At 45.9% G+C, this 21,397-nt stretch overlaps 1 protein-coding gene across 1 annotated transcript in view; it reads left to right on the top strand.

The window, feature by feature from the left end:
• Window positions 1-15,933, top strand: part of LOC134536710 (uncharacterized) — a 54,259-nt gene extending 38,326 nt beyond the window's left edge. The window contains exons 8-9 of the mRNA XM_063376580.1: window positions 13,703-13,851; window positions 15,746-15,933. Of these exons, the coding sequence (XP_063232650.1) occupies window positions 13,703-13,851; window positions 15,746-15,813 (217 nt within the window). The 3' untranslated portion in view covers window positions 15,814-15,933. The remainder of the gene's footprint in view (window positions 1-13,702; window positions 13,852-15,745) is intronic.
• The last annotated feature ends 5,464 nt before the right edge of the window (window positions 15,934-21,397 follow it).

The following is a 21,397-nucleotide window of genomic DNA, read 5'->3' on the forward strand; positions in this document are numbered from 1 at the left end:
GATTGGGCCAAAGTCACCCCATATTATGGTACTACGACGGTGAAATTCAGCCTGTCAAGTACCCCAACTATTTTTTGGCTTTAGAATATGATGTTCTGAAAATATTTACATTTGTTTGTTAAGTGTTTCGGGTTTGATAAATTTGAAAAAAGGTTGGTAAATACTATCAATGTTATAAATTATAATGTAGTGAGAATTTATGCATTAAATGTCTATTATTTGTTAAAAAAAATGTCAGTCTTAAAAATAAGAATATTTTTATTAATTCTTTATATTACAGCTTGAAACTTTTCTCTGGTAATCCTGACAGAATTAGCGACAAAGATATTAAAAATGTTATTAGGATGCTGAGAATGATAGGCGTCACATTCGGGGAAGGATTCATCGCGCGACAGTTAGGGCTGGGGATACTCGAGGTTGAGAAGGATCAGGACTGGTGCGCTGGTTTCATCAGAAGAGCCTGTACCAAGGACACATCACTCCTTGCAGGTCTAACATGCCAGGCTAGTGGAATGCTGGTTGCCACATTCGGGGAAGGATTCATCGCACGATAGTTAGGGTTTGGGATAGTCACAGTTGGGATCAGGGGCTGGTGCGCTGGTTTCATCAGAGGAGCTTGTGCCAAGGACACATCACTCCTTGCAGGACTAACATGCCAGGCTAGTGGAATGCTGGTTGCCACATTCGGGGAAGAATTCATCGCACGACAGTTAGGGCTGGGGATAGTCGAGATTGAGAAGGATCAGGGGCTGGTGCGCTGGTTTCATCAGAGGAGCTTGTGCCAAGGACGCATCACTCCTTGAAGAACTGACATGGCATGACTGGCATATAGCAATAGATCTAGCGAGCTCTCTGCGGTGAGATACTTTCATATAGCAATAGCTCTAGCGAGCTCTCGTCGACGACAAACTTGCTTATAGCAATAGCTCTAGAGAGCTCTCTGCGGCCATAAACTTACATGTAGCGTTAGCTCCAGCGAGATATATCTGTGGCTACAAATGTACATATAGCAATAGCTGTAGCGAGCTCTCTATGCGGTGACAATTTCATACTGCTAAGCAAAAGCCCTCAAACAATTCTCTGTACAGTTGCCGTCGTCCAGGTTCTCATGTTCGAGGCCGGGCGTGTATCCTAGTGGGAAACTGGCTCTTATTGAAATTGTGTTCCGGGAGGGCGCCAGGTTAGCTCAGCGTCTAATAAAATTTGGGTTTCGTGGGTGCGTTGCCCCTGCGTAGCCTGCTAGGACCGTCGGCGAAGTTCGTCGTTGGAGGGGCCCCTAGCTGGTCTCACATCACAGGCCCTGTGCAGCATAATACACTGATTCCTAGTTGGGGTAGGGAAGCTCAATATAATATCAAGCACAAACTCGAGAATGAACTGGGGTCGAGGTGTTTAATTAATTACACACGGCCCTTGGTTCTACCTTGGCATCGGAGGCTCGCCTGACTCGGGTGGGCCATGACTAGGGGTGTGTTCCATTAGCGGGGTCGGATACTGGCGGGTGCAGGTCGGGCTTAGGGTGGCCTTCGGCTGGACGACGTTACAGTTGATATGGGCGAAAGAATCGATTTCCTCATAGAGAAAATAAAACATGGGTGAAAGACTGCCCCACGTGGGTTAGAAATGAATCTTCTCAAATTAGAGCAATATGAATTTTTAAGACATGCCTTCTAATATCTGAAATACACATAATCATGGGTCGAATATATGCCTTTATTTACTAGCTTTTGCCCATATCTTCAATGGAATCCAAAAATAAATGTATGGGTTTATGTTACCCAAAATCTTAATCTTAATCATATTGATAATTTCTCTACTAAGTGTCACAATTCTAATGATAACAACGGATCAACCTCAGAGTTGAGAGTTTTGAGTTGTGAATTACTAGTAGCGATAGTATGCAAATGAATGCGAAAGATACCAAAGGATTCCAAAAGTATGGAAACGTATCCAAATTATGCAAAAGTTTTGGGAAGTATACAAAATCGTGTGTTGCTGCTGCTATCTGAAACTGGCTGTAAAAATATTTAAATCCAAACTTTTTTTTAACCCCGCGCCATCAAGCAATATTCTTTACATACCTTAATTATGTTAAATACAGGGTGTCTACCAGATCTAGCAAATGAAATTCCCTGACTTTACCAGGTTTTCCAGGTCTAAAACTGAATTATTCCAGGTTTTCTTTAAAACAATTACGACATTCCACGAACAAAAAAACTGCATAACAGTACATTGACCGGTTTCAAAGTATTTCAACTCACTTAAATTAGTAAAAAAATTACCTTCCTCCAGACATGGCCAAAGTGACTCAATTGATGGCAAATAAAACATGCTGCTACAAATATTTCACACGATTAATTTTGCAAAAACATTAGTAAAAGGAAGCTCCCATCAATTTCGCAGTGACTAAACTTTTGCGTCTATTGCACTTGCTTCATTCAGAACAAGCCAAATCCAACACTCGAGCCTTCTTCAACTGCAATGCCTTGATCTCCTCTTCAACTATTCTTTTTTCTGTCTTATTCTTGTCTGTAGCTTCCTTTTCTTTTGTTTTGTTTGCAGGGCTTCCTTACGCCTACAACTAGCATTTCTTACATACTGTAACATGGACTTGGTGATATCAACATGCTCTACAACTCCAGAACTTTGAACAATGTCGTACACTTGTCTTTGTGCAATCAGTGTTTCTTCCTGCAAGTTTTCAGTTAGCAGATTAGAATTCACTGAAAATACTCTTTCCAATTATGCATTTCCATGGAAAAGTACCAATATCATCCTCACAAACTTTAGAATGTCTGTTTTGGCAGCTACTGTATGTGCCTTAAGAATGAGCATCCACAAGTGATCAAGGCGCCCATCTTCTCGAGAAAAAGACGAGAACAGTGCTTCAGAATCTTGCGAGGAACATACCAACTCATATGATTGCTCAATGTTATCAGCTTCTTGTCCTGATATCCGCCTGCTTATAAGACAACATTCTAAACTGTACTTCACATGCTGTTTCCTCACACCCGAATTTAAAGCCCTAGACGGACATAAGAAGGAAATTCCCTTGGTAAGTTTGTACTTCAGGGGACTTTTGTCTTGAAGTTTTTTTTACCATAACCTTTAGACAAGTCCTAACATCATTTATCAGTAACAGGGCAGACTTTTCTGGTACTTTCTCTTTCTTGATGGCATGGCGTACTGCATAACCCAACTTGATATTGTTAGCAGTCAATAGATTTTCTTGGTTATCAACATCCAATCGAGATACATTGTGTTTCTCCCTAAAGCTCTTCAGTAACTCTGGTTTCAAAAACTTTCCTGCCAAAGCTAATAAAATGTCTACCAGTGAATCATAGAGAAAAGATGACATGGGTGCTTCACTTTGCAACATTGTAAGAAACAATTCCAGCTCTGATGCCAAAAAGTGGAAGAATGTCAATTTTACTTCTAGAAGATTATCTTCATGAGCACTTTTCACTACATTGAAAGAGACAGATGAAATAGAAACTTCACTAACAAATTTATTTAGGTGGGGTAACGTTTTCATGGCATGCTCAGCAACTGAAGTATTCCATTTGATTGCACAAAATTTCTTGGGAAAAAGCTCTGATCCAGTTATTCTAATGTAATCTGCCCTCCTTGCAGGTACATGTTTAAACAAATAGTAACTGTGACTTAAAAAACTAACAACGTCCCATTGTGTAGCAGAAATTCCAGTTTTGAAAGCACCATGGACCGTATGAAGCCCACAGCTACCAATTTCTAGCAATGATGGCGAATCTTCACCACAAGTGTCTGTGATACGTATTTTCAAAGCTAACAAAAATGCCCAGTTTACGTTGAGGGCATCCATAGATACTTAAAATTAAATGCACCTGTCGGTATAATCCGAACGTGGGAAGCACATGCCACAGCACGTCACGTCAGCAGGATAACAGACCAGTTTGAACCAGTTTGTATCATGTGATTTGATGCCACTTCCGAATACGATGGTAAATACAAGAAAATGGATTTGGGAAATGTTTGTTATTTGCCACTCAAAAATAAAAATGGGAGGGGATACACTTTATGCGACGTCAATGCAAGCTGATCAATAAACAAAAAACATATTGCCAACTACAACCTACCAAACAAAAATTCCCTGATTATTCCCTGATTTTTCCAGGTTTTCCAGGATTTCCAGGATTGGTAGACATCCTGTAAATATGCTAACTACGTTACCTAATCACTTCCGTTACACTGAGATTCTGCTCTTACTTACCGGCAGAAAGAAAGTTTCACTTTGTAACGTACGCTGGGTTGCAGGTAAACACTCAACAAATTATTAATTAAAAATTAAGGCCTTGGAAGTGTCAGCCCAGAAAACAAAACAACAACAACAACAATAATCACAGAGATGCCCAGAGATCGTACAAAGGAATTTATTTATAACCTACTAGGAACTCTAGGAGGCTATGTGGATCGAGGTTGAATAATAATGAAATAACAAGACTGGTGGTTTGATTTATATAACTGCCCTTTTACTAAAATAATTAACTTAGTTTTGTTGTATCTTTTAAGTACACATGTATTAAAACAAATTAATTACAAAAAGAGGGAGCCCCGGGGCAACAAAATACATATAAAAGCAAAACAATCATACCTCTTGGATTTGACTCTGATTTTAAGTGAGCTCGCAGGCTCAAAAGAAAGAAACAATTAAATTTTGTTTTTAATTTTCTTTTCAAATGAAATTTAATTTGTCGCGGCCTCGTCTCTGGTGAAGCTGTGGAGAAGGGGTGGACGTCGCTCGGTCGTTCAGTTGTTGTGTTGTTTGCCCGGCACCAGCAATTTGGTAGAGCAGCCTCACACTCTGAGGCGGGAGTGGACCGTTCGGCCCAGTGCAGCTGACCGAGGACGTGCGGACAAGGAGTGGCTAGCAGGAAGATTGGGTGTAGAAGAGAGGGATGCCCGCGGTCTCACGAAGAGTCGCTAGCGGAAAGGTTGGAAGTTGGAGAGAGGGATGCCCGCGGTCTCACGAAGAGTCGCTAGCGGATGGGTGGGTAGAGAGAGGTAGAATGAGAGAGAGAGAAGGAAGCCCGCGGTCTCACGAGGAGTCGCTAGCTGAGGAGAATGGGAGAGAGGTAGAATGAGAGAAAACGAAGGAAGCCCGCGGTCTCACTAAGAGTCGCTAGCTGAGGAAGGGAAAAAGGAGGAAGGCAAGCCAATAATACCACTTTTGCCTGTGTCAGTATTTATTCTCCCAGATTGGCTGGGAGAGGAGAGCTTACAATGGTGGTTTTTCTCCCAGATTGGCTGGGAGAGGAGAGCTTACAATGGTGGTTTTTCTCCCAGATTGGCTGGGAGAGGAGAGCTTACAATGGTGATTAATCTCCCAGATTGGCTGGGAGAGGAGAGCTTACAATGGTGATTAATCTCCCATATTGGCTGGGAGAGGAGATCTGTCTAGGCTTGTTAGCCCGCACAATTTATACAAGTTTCTTCTAGAACCATTTGTGTTAAAGTTTTACATATTTCTATTTCTTTTGATCTTTTGCATTTTACAATATTATTTACACATCTACAAAACATACTTACAATATCCACTTAATAATCTACCTAAATATTTACAATAATAACATATAAAATCACTATAATACATTGTCACTTTATATTTACAACTGCCATCTGGTGGCGAGTGGTGGCACTACCAGGGCCATGGCTGGAGTGTTGCGCCGCGGACAGGACTGTGACCCGGGTTTTTGTTTAATAAAGAGGTACTACGACGTTAGACGCCCCCCCCTGGAAAAGCCCGGGTCTAGGCCGTCCGCGCGCCCTCCAGCAGGCACATGATGCCTTCTCTCCTCGTAGTTGCGAGCGTCAGGGCCAGCCTGCTGGTTCCGGACTCCCTGGGTCGCCATTCACCAGTGTGTCCAGTTCGCTGCCTGTGACGTAATCTGCCCGGTACAGTGGGGGCCAGCGGCGTCGTCGACGGTGTCTCTGGTTATCCTCAGCTGGTTCCTCCACGTTGACCCGGAATTCGGCATCGGCGAGGGAGGCTCCATGCCCCCACCCACCTCGGGTAGGGGAGGGTGGTTCTGCTGTCTCAATGTCTTCTGGTTCTGTCACCAGGGGCTGCTCCTCTGTGGTGTTTATGCCCGCCTCTGGTGTCCCCGTGACATCAAGGATCTGCATTCGTGCCGGGTGCCTCTGGTGCTGTCGCCTCGGGGTCGTGGCAGGCACTTCTGCTGGCATCTCCATTCTTGTCTTTGGGCTCGGTGATCCCTCGAACAGATGCTGCATTCCTTGGGGTGTGACAGATTGGTGGTTGTCCAGCATCGGTCCTATCACATCTGGAGTAGGGTCCTCCATGGCATTGCCCCCTTCTGGGAGTGCTGTTTTTCGAATGTGGTCCCGGTGTACTTTTCGCCTTTGCCTACCCCGGCACACCAAATACGTACTTTGACTTAGCCGCTTCAGGATGCGGTGTGGTCCCGACCACCTGGGGCTCAGTCCAGCACAGTAGTTCCTAATTGCATTGGACAGGGGATGTGTGCGGACATACACGTGGTCACCGGGATGTAGCTCCGGTGGTTGTCGTGTGGTCTGCGGGGTTATCTGCTGAGTGTAGGCCCTCTGGTGTTCTCGCGCTGTTGTCAGCTCAATCGCTTGCTGCCGACAGCGATCCTCGGGGTCTTCCTCTTCATCTGTCACTTCGTGGGCCGTCCATTCGCCGGGCATGGTCCATATCTCATCCAGTCCTTCTGCTTGCTTTGCTCGTCGATGCTCAGCATCTGAGGAGGTGCATTGGGCGTCGAGAACTCGTTGTTTAAGTTCGATAAGGTCCGCTGGAGGTGGGTCATCATCTCCCACAGTGAGCAGGCGACAGGTCATGTCTCTTGGCCTGTGGTCGTGTGACCTGTGGGAAGGTGGTATGCTTCCTAGTGTATATACTGCCAGGCGCTCACGTTTACCTAAATTTACCAGGCCTGATGCTGGTGAAATCAAGGCATCCTGCTCTACCAACCATGGCTGTCCGAGTACCAAATCTTCTCTGAGTCCTTCTACCACAACTGCTGAAGTTTGGGTCACCATCTCCCGTATACCCACAGTGATGATGGCATCTCCAATGGCTGTCCCGGTTTCAGTGTTCGTAGCAAGGCGCAGGGCACAGCGTCTGGGTGTGATATCTGCGGGTGGTACACAGTGCTGGGCGACGAATACATGGCTCGCCCCTGTGTCTATAAGTGCGGCAGTCTGTCTCCCGTTCAGGGTGATGGGGATCCGCATCAGTCGGTTTTCTATCGTTGTGAGCTGCCCCAGTTGTTCAAAGTTGTTCTCTGTGGCTTGCGGCAGGGGATTGGCTGGCACGGGGGTTAAGTCTGTAGGTCCTACACCCCCTACTGCCCGTTTTCCCGCCGGTTGTTGTTGCTGTTGGTGTCTCTGGCAGTCCTGATGCCAGTGATACGTGCCCTGTGGGCATCCAAGACGGCACTGTGGTGGTCGGCCTCCATCGCGCCGATTGCCTGCATTCCGCCATCCTGGAGATGTGTTTTGGTCTGTCCCACCAAGTGGGCCCTCGATCGCCTGTGTTGCTGTCCGCCATGGACGTTCCTGCGGTATGGCCCTGCTTGTCCCTGCCGGTGCTCCAACCTGATGTCTGGGTCCTCGTTCGGGGATAGTTGTCCCGGTCCGACGTCCCAGGAGGTGTCGTAGGTTGCCTTCTGTAGCTGTTGCCTGTCGTACGTAGTCCTCTACCGTCCCATTGCAGTATGACCTGAGGAATGGTTGCAATTCTTCTCGCATTAATGCAGTAACTTCTGGCAAAGCTTGCTCGGGGTCTTCCCCTGGGGCTATGCGCCGGTACAGCCGCAGCTTGTTTGCCACGAACTGCTCTACTGACTCTGAGTACTTTTGGGTCTCGCCGTAGAAGCGAGCCTTACAGCTCATGACTGCCATGCGGTCGTCGAAGCACCGTGTTAAGCGGGTAGCGAACTCCTGCCACTGCATGTCATAGCGTCCCCACAGGTTCCACCACTCACGAGCTTGCCCGCGCAATTGTTCACTCGTGCGTTGTGTCCATTCTTCAATCTGCACCCCGCATTGTGTCAACCGTCCCTGAAACCACTGCACAAACTCGCATGGGTCCTCATGCGCTAGCCCACTGAACTCTGGTAGCACTATGCGTCCTGTTGCGGTAGCTGTCCGCCCCATATGCACGTTTGGTTGCACTGCTGGGCTTGCAAGTACCTCCCAGTCTATGAGGTTTGCCCCTGCCTTCTGTGTTGGTGCCTGTGTGGGCCTTGGTGTTGCTATTGTATCCCAAACCAATGTACCCATTGCTAAATCTGCTCTCACTGGTTTGCACTCAGATGTGTTGTGCCACTGTTCCCCTCCTGTCATTAGGTCAAAGTCCCTTGGTGGTTGACCTGTTTCGCGTGTGGTTGTCAGTCTGTGTGGTAGCATTGTTTATGAATTTCTACACTGTCTGTATTGCACACAGTCTTCTATACTCGTTTAGTGAATATACACACTTCGGGTCGCCGAATGCTGCTGACTGTTCATGAACTCTGGTAGTCTCGATGATGAAGTGCCACACGTTCGGGCGCCAAATGTCGCGGCCTCGTCTCTGGTGAAGCTGTGGAGACGGGGTGGACGTCGCTCGGTCGTTCAGTTGTTGTGTTGTTTGCCCGGCGCCAGCTCTTTGGTAGAGCAGCCTCACACTCTGAGGCGGGAGTGGACCGTTCGGCCCAGTGCAGCTGACCGAGGACGTGCGGACAAGGAGTGGCTAGCAGGAAGATTGGGTGTAGAAGAGAGGGATGCCCGCGGTCTCACGAAGAGTCGCTAGCGGAAAGGTTGGAAGTTGGAGAGAGGGATGCCCACGGTCTCACGAAGAGTCGCTATCTGAGGAGAATGGGAGAGAGGTAGAATGAGAGAAAACGAAGGAAGCCCGCGGTCTCACTAAGAGTCGCTAGCTGAGGAAGGGAAAAAGGAGGAAGGCAAGCCAATAATACCACTTTTGCCTGTGTCAGTATTTATTCTCCCAGATTGGCTGGGAGAGGAGAGCTTACAATGGTGATTAATCTCCCAGATTGGCTAGGAGAGGAGACTTTACAAAGGTGGTTTTTCTCCCAGATTGGCTGGGAGAGGCGAGTTTACAATGGTGATTAATCTCCCAGATTGGCTGGGAGAGGAGATCTGTCTAGACTTGTTAGCCCGCACAATTTATACAAGTTTCTTCTAGAACCATTTGTGTTAAAGTTTTACATATTTCTATTTCTTTTGATCTTTTGCATTTTACAATATTATTTCCACATCCACAAAACATATTTACAATATCCACTTAATAATCTACCTAAATATTTACAATAATAACATATAAAATCACTATAATACATTGTCTCTTTATATTTACAACTGCCATCTGGTGGCGAGTGGTGGCACTACCAGGGCCATGGCTGGGGTGTTGCGCCGCGGACAGGACTGTGACCCGGGTTTTTGTTTAATAAAGAGGAGGTACGACGTCAAATTATATCCTGTGTCCTGGCACCGGAGGTTTCGGTGGATTAAAGTCCAGAAGAAATAATTTTGTGTAGAAAGTTGTATCTCGACTGGAGAGGGGAGAAAACGTTTGACTGCATGAGCCCAATCACGGACTGCTAATTTGGCAGTGAAGTTCCATTTTAATTTTGGGTCTTGAAGCTAATCTTGCCCATTATTCTTGCGCCTAATCTTGCAGCTAGTTTTGCAGCTAAACTTGCACCCCGCCTGCAACCAAAGTCCCAAATTACTTAGACTGGTTAACAGGCGGCTAAGCCTGGGCAAGACTATGCCCAGGGTAAGGCAAAAAAGGGGGGAGGGGCAGGCGCGTAGGAAGCAAATATTTAATTGGGGGGGGGGGGGGGGGGGCAAAGGAAAGTATCATTATAAGTGGTGGATTTAACAAAGGGGGTGTCCGGGGGCTCTCCCCTGGTAGAAAAAAAAATTGTATTCTAAGGAGCAAAATTGTGCTATTTAAGCATCTTTCGTACATAAAAATAGAATGTACTACTAGCAGAAATTTTAACTTTTTTTATAACAAATTTACTTAAGGCTCGGCATCACAAAACAGTGTTCGCTTTTCAGTTTTCTCCTCGTAGAATTCATTTTAAAGGCAATTTGTTGAATTTTCCCACTGCACAGAGTACATAAATAATTACAAGCACCTTCAAATTTAGTCCCCAGATATCATCAAGTTATCTAGAGCTGTAGAAAAGGCAAAGATTAAAATTAAAGATGGAAAAAAGCTTTTCGCAATAACATTTATATCATTTTATTCAGGAAAGTCGAAATTTTATTTTGGTATTAAAAATTAAAAAAGTCAATATTTTAATTTTTTTACTGTCAGACTCCCCTTAAGAATAAGTTTAAAATGTGAAGTGAAGATGCTTAAAAATAACTGCAAATCTGCTTGATAAATTCTTGTTCAATGATTTGTATATTCAAAGAAATTTTTTTATTACTCGATGGAATAATCACGAGCGACGAGCGGAAAAAAATAATGTACCGACATACTAAACTTAAATGTTAAATAGGTATATTACATATGGTTTTCGGGATCATGTAAAAATTCGTCTCAGTCTAAACTGCTCAAAAGTAATACCTGAGTTAAAGGTATCCAACTCTTCTTTAGGATCTTTGTCTTCACAGGCATTACAACCTAATGTGCAATGCTTTTTAGGCGGTGGTTGTGATGAACTGCAGGACTGTGCAGAACGGTTGTTGAAGAAAAAGTTGATGCTTTTCTGAGTCATTGTACGCCGCAAAAATTAAAATACTGTTATAAATTTTCTCCTTAAACGATAAATGTTTTTCATCACTGCCATTCCGCACTACTCACTCACGATACTACAGATAAATAAGTTTATTTTAAAAAGTTCTGTAGTACGGCTCACAAAGTTTCTTGGACTTAAAGCAAGACGTACAGCTGTTGAATGATGACTGATGTGGAAAGCGCTCTGCACGTCAGGTCGTTACCGTTAGGCAGGGCCTCAACTAGAGTCTCTGGCACCCGGGGCATGAATGGATTCATGCGCCCCCCCCCCCCCTATTTTTTTGCACATACCACACCAATAAAGCGGGGGGTCCGGGGGCCCTCCCACGGAAAAATGGTGCTATTTAAGCATTTTCCATACCTACATGTAACAGTTTCTGTGCTACTGTAACTTCCATGCATGAACCCACTATGTCCATAAAGTAGTCCGTATAATCACTACACTTGTTTATTAAATTGTCGTCATAAATGTTTTTTAAAGATTCAAATTCAACTTGCGAGACCTTTTTGCAGCAAATATTTTGATGATATCATCATAGCAAATAGAGGATTATCTCTTGTGTTCTATGGAAATAATGCTCAAATTCGACAGTTTGTCTTGCCTCATACTATTTCTTAAATAATTTTAACTATTTTCAATTTGCTGAAACTTCTTTCGCCTGAAGTACAGGAAGAGTAAGAAATATCTTAAGGGCTGTGGTCAGTTTTGGATATCCTTCTTCAAGTCTGTGTTCGTGAATGAGCTTCAAGAGGGTCGCTGCAGATGCTGCTCCCCCCTAGTTGCAGCCCTGCCGTTAGGTAGAAACGAGGCGGAGTGAATCCAAGGGTCTGAAGGTCAGGTAGACAAGGGTGGACAAAAACGGAGCGTAAGCTACTGCAACGAGCGGAAACATTTACTGGTCTTATATCCCACAATAATATTTCCACTATCAGCACTGTGAAACCTGAATATTTAGAAAAAAACAAGAACAGTTGCCATATTTATTGTGCCTGTACACTTATCGAAAAGTCTTAATTTATTTTAAGAATAAAGTAGAGCACAGACAAGAAAATCCCACAAAACCATTTAGCATTGCAATGAAGACAATGCCTCTTGTTCATCTGATGCAATGGCCGGGCAAATCCATCACTTTGCCCGGCCATCAAATGTTATGGCCGGGCAGTCACCTGGGTTGCCCCCCCCCCCCCCCCGGTTCCTACGCGCCTGGGGAGGAGAGGTATGACGACCACTTACCCAAAACAGCGGGGTGAAGTCATGCAGCCTGGCTCCAGGAGCACAGAAGGCAGCTCCCGGCACAGAAGTTCGCGGTAGTCATGATGAGAGATAATGAAATAATTTAGATTAACAAAAAACTATTACGGGCAGCAAAATTTAAAAATAAGAAAATATAGGCCTCTATGCCTTGACGTTGGCGACTACATTACGTAGTGTCGAGTCTTGGTCGAACAACAGAGAATGACTCTCGCGGATCGCGATGCGTGGTCCGCACAGACCAGATGCTGCCCACCGAATCTTCGAAAATGGCGTCGGGGCGCCTAATTAAAGGAAGTAACTGCCCCCATCCAAAGAAGGGGGGTGGTGATTGCCCGAAGGTGTCCGAAAATGCCCGAAGGGGCGAAGCAGACTGCAAAACGCTCGCCACGCTCTCACGCGAGTCGCAGGCGACCTAAGATCGCAATCGCACTGCGACTGCTGCCAAGGTCGATTGTGACAAGCTGTCTCTTATGGGAGGGATGAGTAGTGCGCTCTGGTGGCCAAAATGAGAACCTGCCTGGAGGGTCACAGAAACGTCCGCTAGAGTGCACTGAGGGCACACGCCACCGGAGGACAGAGCGAGGTTAGTAATTTTTCCCGCCGCTAGGCTTCGCTGAGGGCTCTGTTTGACAAGGGCGAATGTCCTTGGGGAGACAATGTCCCCGCCTGGGTTCACTGGGGGGTCGATGCTCCGAGTGGAAGTTCTCGTGAAGCCACAGGTGGGAGCTGAGGGGAGGGGGTATAAACTTGCTAAGATGCCTGGGAAAGGCGTCGTGTGGACCGTCCCGAGGCGTCGCCGAGAGCTGTAACATAGTCCTGTACATGCTGGCAAAAGGCTCACCTTTGCTTGCCTCCGAGAAATGAAAGTTGCTAGCAGTGGGCTTGGGGTAGCGTTCGCTAGCACGAAAAGTCATTCTGTTACAGGGAGAAAACATGATTCAAACCGCGGTTGAGATGCTGCGATCACAAATCGTCAGCAAACAGTATCTAATTGAAGCCTGCGAACAAGCGCAGATGCACTGGGTTGCACAAGATTACGTCAGAGTGTACAGTAATTGAAAAAAATTAAATTAAATTATAAATGCAAAATTATTATTTGGTTTCCTTCTTTAAAAATTAAAAATTAATTATTAAATCGTAAATTTATGCCTGAAAGTAGCACTGAAACGGCACAACTTCAAAATTCCTTTAATAATAGACAAGATAAGGTTATATGAAAGGAAACATGCCGAGGCTAATAATGGCAAAACACATGCAAGGAAAAATTAAACTACTTTATTAGGTAGCAAAAAACCAGAGCAACACTAACACTTCAACCAGGACAGTTATTTTGATGGTGGTTAGCTAAAACTAAAATTTAGAGAAGACAACACCACCACACACCTCGCAGACACACAAAAACGAAATAAGGTTTCGCCATGACTCACATCATGAATGCTGTTAAAGAACTGACTATAACAAGGAGCTCAGGGTTACATCTCCTTAACAGAAATTTTAGCCCACCAACCTCGCATGCGCAGATACAGAGGAGGTTAGGGGAAAAGGCAGAGAGGGAAATAGGTTTATTCGAGCTGTTGGGGAAGAAGGGAGAATGAAACAGGATGATCCTTGAAGTCAGGGTCGCCCTGTCGGTCTCGAGCGATGTGACGAGATGTGCTGTCCCGCAGGATCAGCTCCGAGGAGGTGCCGGAGGCCGAGGCTCCAGCGGCAGTGTCCATGGGCGCCGTCATTGCAGAGCACAACCAGACGCTGGAACTTTTGCGGTCGCAGCTCACTGATCTGTACAGCGTCCTGCAGGAGTGCCAGCCATACACAGGTACACACCCATCGCTGCCAGCCATCGCACTGTTTATAAGCTAAATATATGATTTTTAAACCTTAATGCCGCGCTCGGCATGTTGCGAGAAGGTGTGCTGTGAGATGTTGATGGTCTTAATCCAGGCAACTGTCTTGCTTTGGTCTGCTTGTGTCTCAAACCTGACATGGACCTCGTTTCGCCTTGTAATTGTAATCCTGTTTTGGACTTACCATTTTCTCGAACATAGGGCCGATGTCGGTTTTCCCTACTTGTTGCATGTTTTTAATGATGAAAGACACGCGACTATAGCACGGCTCTTCCTCAAGAGTGGAGGTATTAGTCTTAAGAGACTTGTTGTTTTTCCGAGTGACAGATGTAAAACCATCCTCGTCTAACCCAGGAAGGAGGGCTGTCGATCCTGAAATTATAAGTTGTTTGATTTGCGAGCTATCGAACTCTGATTATTCATCGCTGTGAATTCGCTCGCTAGGCTGTGAAGGGCTGCAGTTCATGGGTGTTGCTGGCTGCCATCAAAGGGGGTTGGCACCCTGCTTTGAAAAAAGCAGAGCACTCAGCTGTGAACCTTTCAATAATCTCCCGCGTTGCCAAGTGAAGCTCGCTTCTGGTTCACCTACCTGCCCGACCCGAACCCCCTTACCGGGAACCAGGCTAGGCTAAGGGAAAGCTGGCCTTTTCCCAACGAGTGATCGGTAAAAAGTGTGATCGGAAGAGGTACATAAGGTAGGCAGAGTACGTCCTCGCAACAAGAAAATACTCCCTGCAAAAGGAAGGAAGGAAGGGGTGGACACGGGAATATTGGAGAGGGTAGGGGAGCAAGTGATGAATAGAGGGGAGGCGGGTATGAACGCTAATCTGATGCCGACGAAGTCCGAAAACTGATGAAGGTCAAACGGTGACGAACATGCGTCCGTCGCATAATGATGCTTAGCATTCATTCTTAAGATACATTCCTTACTGCAGTAACTACACCATAATACATATTAGCTTCTGCGACTATTCTCAGATGCATATTTAGTGATTGAATTGAAACAAATACTTAAATATGATTTTAAATAATCCATCAGCAAGATTTAAATTTTCATATTAAAAATATTAAAAGATGAAAATATTTCTGCTTTTCACCAATCGATATAGAATGTTTAAGTGTGTTCCAGCTATAAAAAGAATTATCTGTATCCAACATAGCATAAGTTGCCATGTATAATAATACAAGCATGAAAAATTAATAATCCGCTGTTTTTTGAAAGCACAGTGTTATGTGGGATTTGGGATGCTCTTCTACAGTCGCAAGGGAAGGCGGGCTTAGCTAGACCTCAAGGAGAAGGGAAATTATTTAGCATTTATCATCTGTACTTATAGTTATCGAATGAACAATTTTTTTGTTCGAATGCCACCTGATTAAAATATATTTAAGTAATCTTTAGTAACATGAACTCACAAACCAAACAACTATTTTTTTTTAAATACCTATCTCAAGTCTCATATGAAAAATTTCATGGACAATAATTGATGTCTCAAAAATAACTGGAGGCACATGGAGAAAATAATCAGACCTCTTGAAAGCACCTACTCGGAAATTTACATTTATTTTAATGGTTGAAATATCTAAATATGTCAATTATATGCAAACAATATGTAGGTATATAATCATTTTAAAGTTCATCTATATAATGTTCTATTTATACCATGTATGTTGTACCTATATCATGCATTTTCATGTATATCTTCTATGGCAGTGCTGCTGGAACTCATACTCAAACACTGCTTTAACCTTGCTGTGATCAGTGTCTGGTGTATAGGAGGAGAACCAATAAGTTAGATGCTATTGAGCATCCAGCAGAACTACTCAGTAACTGCTTTAATCCTACAGTGAACTGTGTGTCTGTTGCAGAGTTGGTGCTCCAGGAAGCAGATCAAACAGTGAAGATGCTTCTTGACGACCTGACCGCCTTTCAATGACTCTCCTGCAGTGCCTTTCAAAAGCATCTGTTCTCAAACCTGGGCATCATTGGCGTACATTGTGTACTGTCATACATGTGTAGTAAATTAATAGTGGAATAAAAAATACTTTTTTTGGAATTATCAGTGTGTCTTTTATAGAGTTGCTTGGTTTCTTATTGCTATTTTTCTATCTCGGTTCATGTGATCTTAGATTCAGTACTGCTAATGCACGATCGTATATATGATATATGAACGAAGGAAATTGTAAACTATGGGTTGAACCGAGCATTCTGTCAGTTAAAGCATAAATGCTTACAAATAAATTATGTAGGAATTCGTAGATGTTTTGTGTTCCAAGGTTTATGTTTTATATTGTGGCGAGGGCTCTGTGCAGCCCGTCAAAAGTTGTTGCTTGGAACCTGAAAAGAAAAACATTGTGAAACTACGATTATGCCTGGGGGGCTTCTATCTCAGTAGAGCTAGGTACTTGGAACTGTCTGTCTCTCAGTATACAGAAAGAGCAAGGGATCTAATGTGTTCAAATCAATGAAAATATATTCTTACATATTACTCGTTTATTACAATAAATTAAAAATAAATCTGCCTAGAAAATTTTAAATAGCAGAATACACTTTTATTTTACAAAATGATTGAAAATGACATCATTTTAAATTGTATGCCCTTGATAATAACAGCAAACAAACTTCATAAATAAAATTTTTCAATAGCTTGAGCAAATTTTTTTTACTATAGTGTATAGTGTTAACTGATGGCATAAATTTTAAGCACAAACATTAACACTTAACACCACAAGAGACACACATCTTGTATATAATTATCTTTGATCATTTAACCAAAATATACTTTTCTAAAAAAAATATGATACATAACACTTAAAAATTGCAAAAATTTATTTAATCTTTTAGTTCTATTGATTTTTTGTTTTAGAAATTGCATTTGCTGTGTCCAAATAGGATGTGTCCTTAACTGATAGAACCTTAACGAAAGAACCTTGAAATTCCCAGACTGGATTCAGTGAAGAACTAGCAATGAAAGTGACGTGCGACGTGCCGCGCACGCCTATAATCTCGAAGCCGTGAGTCCCTCCCTTCCTAAAACACATTTGCGGGCAGCCGCCGCCGCCGCCTCCGCCGGCTGGGACAGCTGGCCGCCTAGCCACAATCAGTCACCTGTCGCCAGGGCGACCACGCCGATCCTAGGTTGCCCCTGGCAACCAGCTGTGTGCGTGTGCACACTCCACCCAGTAGCCGCCACCCCTCACCTACCCCTCTCTCGCCAGGCCAGCCGAGTGTGCGCGCAATCTCCCCCCTACCCCCCTCGCTGCTCCACCAATCCCAGCCACCCTGCCTGCTCCTCTCCCACCAGGCCAGCGCTGTGCGCACCGCCCTACGGCCACCTGGAATTCCAGGAAGCGCCCGCGATTCCTGGAACTCCAGCCCTCCCAACATCACGCCTGGGCTCTCAGGAGGGGTATAAAAGGCCGGCCCTTGGGCCAGGAGGGCAGCCGAGCCTGCCCACCGCACCTTGTCAGCAGCCGCGATCCGGAGTACGGCGACCAAGTCCGCGGAGTAGTCTAGAGTGTATAGGGAGACTGTCGGCCTAAAAATTGAGTGTTAGAATAAAGCTCATACCACGTCTCTGAGATTGTCCTTTCGGGGTGAGAGAGCTCCTCGGGGACCTACCTACCCAGCCATACAGCCGGCCAGCCAGCAAGCAAGTCAGACCTAATAATGCAGGGAGAGAAAGACCACAGAGCCAAACCAGCCGCAGCAAGTAAGAGGCATCAGACGAGGGACACTGGGAGCAATTTTTAGGGCATCCCACGGTAGGGGAAGACCTTACCTACCCCTCTTAGAAACCTCCATTATGAGAGTACTCGCGCCAGTCAGGCCACACCTTTTTACCCAGGCAGGAACTGAGGATTGATGCTTAAGGCTATTCTGGAAGAGCCAGGTGCCACGCGACAATTAGTGTCACCCAACGTGGGGCCATTTTGGGGACACGTCTGGAGATGGCCACCCACTGCTTCCCCCTGAGAGGAATAGAGTAAACTCACAGATAATACCAACAGTTCAGAGACTAGTAAAAAGTCAGTGGCGTCCAAAGAACCCTACAGTATTCACAATGGCTGCCAATAATGCACCAGGGAGTTAGGCCCCTCTACCATCCGCCATGGAAGCCTTCCAAAAATGCCCAATACCCACCTGTACCGGGGAGAGGCTGTATTACCTCGAGTATAAAACCTGCTCAAAGCAGTTTCATGGGAGGTGCCTCGGTTGGACCGATGAGGCCCGCAAATGGGAGGGCATGGAATATACGTGTGCCCATTGCCTGCAACAGGCCAAGAAATGTGCCTCTCCCCTATGCAAGGGCACCAGCCAAGAACGAGTAAACTGCACAAACTGTGCCCGCTCCTATCATATTATTTGCCTCGGCTTGAAGGAGGAGGTCATAGGAATCGAAGGTTTGGAGTACAGGTGTCCCTCATGCAGGACACAACCTGCCCCGGCCTATAGGACCCCTCTCCCACCACCAAATATTGGCATTAATAGCTTGATCCTGTCAGAGTTTGCAGGACGGTAACATGAGGACCCCGATGATTTTATAACCCAGTGCGATACCCAGCTTCGAGAATCAGGACTCCCCCGTGGTCACTGGCTGCAATAAGGCCGACGACAGCTCAAGGAAAATGCCGCAACCTGGTGGGACAAATACGGGGGCTTCATATATCAACCTAGGAGGGACTTAGGGAGAGGCTGATATCCAAGTACACGGGAACCGAACTAGTGGAAGACCTGAGCCGACAGTTCTATAACAGGGAGCAAGCCCCACAGGAGGAGCAGAAATGCTCATTCGTCGAAAGATGCAAATTTACCGGTGCCTATACCCGGAACAGCCTCAAGAGACGGGCATCCCATTCGTCATAGAGTTGCTGCAACCAAGCACATGTTCATTCTTGCGAGCACCTCCGGCCAGGACAGAGGAAGAACTAGTAGAACAAGCACAGGAGCTGGAACAGGACTGATCCAGTAGGCCTGCTGCTGGAAACTCCCAGCCCTGACCGGCACCCACAATCACGGGTCTTACCCACAAAGGCCCAGGCCTAACTAGGCCCAACGAACACCCTGCTAAAACCGGCCACCACGATGCTGGTTTTGCCCAGGTTTTCACCTGAACCGAGACTACCCGACACGAGGGAACAACACTGAACAGAGGCCTCCAGAAAAATTAGCCACCCAGGAGCCTCAGAAACCCCTCCGAACCAGGGAAACGAGCAGATGGGAAGGACCAGGGGACCAGCCAACCCGATCAGACAATAACAGTCTCCACAATTCAATGCCCGAACGGGGTCAGCACCGACCACCTAATACCCCGAATTATAGTAGACATAACCGGGCAGGAAGCAGTAGCCCTGCTTGACTCAGCAGCAACAGCAAATTTCATACATCACAGCCAGATACAGTCAGATAAGGAGCAAGAGATCCAACCAATAACATACAAAGTACTGCTGGCAGACCCAACCATAGAGATTCACGTAGATGGCAGCATCCAACTGCCCTAAAGACAAGAGCAGGGACTCATCCCACACCCTTTATCATAACCAAACAAATCAACCAAGGGATCATCCTGGGGCAACCCTGGCTACAGGAACAAGGGTGCATCCTCGACTACACCACACAAAGAGTGAATTTTGGCAGCACAAGCAGATCTACAGAACATTGGCTAGGGCAGGATCCAGCCGGATGCCCTCCAGCAATGCAAATAGAGGACATAAAACATCCACTAAAATCCCCGCAAGCTGAACAGCTGTTGCAAGTGGTTAACCTGCACAAGGAGGTGTTCTCAGAATCAGGGCCCCTATGGCAAACCAAAACAACATCCCACGAAATTCACTTAAGCTCCGAACTACCAATCTACGAACGACCAGAGAGCCCTTCGTAGGAAAACAAAGAATCATAAACCAACAAGTGAACGAAATGAAGCAACAACGGATATTGGAACCATCTAACTCACAATACAATTCCCGGATTGTGCTAGCCCCTAAGCACAGTGGGGAACTGCGGTTTTACGTAGACTTCCACCCCTTAAACCAAGTAACCTACAGCGCGGCACCACCAGTTGTGGATGTCGGCCACACCCTGAGGGAACTGGGAGACGCCCGTATTTTTTCCAGGCTCGACCTCAGGGCTGGGTATTGGGAAACACCCTTAGCACGGGAACACCGCAAGTATACAGCATTTACCACTCCAAATGGAGAACAGTTACAGTTTCGAGTAATGCCGTTTGGATTAAACAATGCGCCTAGCACCTTCCAACACTTGGCAACTGAAGTACTGTCAGGAGATATAGGAGAATTCTGCGTCGCTTAAATGGACGATATAATCGTGTTCTCCAAAAGCTGGGAGGACCACTTGGGGCATCTCAAACAAGCTCTGGAGTGATTAGAGATGCATAACCTTACCTGCCACATGGAGAAATGCGAGTCTGGAATGCCGCAGGTCAACTACCTAGGACATATTGTCACTGCAGAGGGTAACCAACCCCAACCGGAGGAAATCCGAGCCATCCAGGGAAGCGGAAACACCAAGGACACCCAGGCAACTAAAAAAATTCCTAGGCACCTGAGGGTGATTAAGGGACTACATTCCAGGATGGCAGAGGTCACCGGTCCCCTGCTCTCACTCCTCCGGAAGGGACAAAGGTGGGAGTGGACCCACGAATGGGAACAAGCCTTCGAATCCACCGAGCAGTTGTTCACAGTTTTGCCAACCCTATACCGCCCCATGGCAGGCAGACGGATGATACTACAAACAGATGCCAGCCTAAAAGGACTCGGGGCCGTATTGTACCAACAGGGAGAGGCGGGACAGAAGCTAATAATAGGTTATGCCTCAACAACCTTGAACGATGCTGAAACGAGGTATCATAGCAATGAGCTGGAATGTCAGGCCATTGTTTGGGCCATCAAACGATATATAGGTACTATCTGGAAGATGCACCTTTCACCTTACGAACGGACAATCAGGCTCTCGCATGACTCCACCGCCTGATAGATAGCAAGCCCAAACTTACTAGGTGGGCCATCCTGCTAGGGGAATTCGACTTTGAGCTCGAACACTGCCCAGGCAAGGACAACGAGCTCCCAGACATGCTGTCAAGATTCCCCATCCCTTCCCCAAGGGAATACCAAGCCAAAGTAGAGTCCGAAAGAATCTTCCCCCGAGGCAAAAACCAGAAACCAAGCAAACAAGGACCAAGATCCATTTCCAGGCAACGACGGTCGACAGCGAAAAGGACAGGTTCCTGAAAAATCAACAAAGCAATCCAACTAAAAGACACTTGCTAAACCAGTATCCCGAGCACTACCAGAAGGACAGGGCGATCTGGACCCGCACCTCTCCACAACGACAGAATTGGAAGCTATGGGTTCCCCCGTCCTACCGAGAGTCGCTCTTACATCACATGCATGACCACGACCAGGCAGGGCACTCAGGAGCCCAGGGAACACTGGAAGCTATAGCAGAGAGATATTGGTGGCATGGGATTGAGGCGTTTGCTACGCCTCCATTAGTTTCACTTT

The sequence above is a fragment of the Bacillus rossius genome, chromosome 11 (genome assembly GCF_032445375.1).
Source record: "Bacillus rossius redtenbacheri isolate Brsri chromosome 11, Brsri_v3, whole genome shotgun sequence".
NCBI classification, from domain to species: Eukaryota; Metazoa; Arthropoda; class Insecta; order Phasmatodea; family Bacillidae; genus Bacillus; species Bacillus rossius.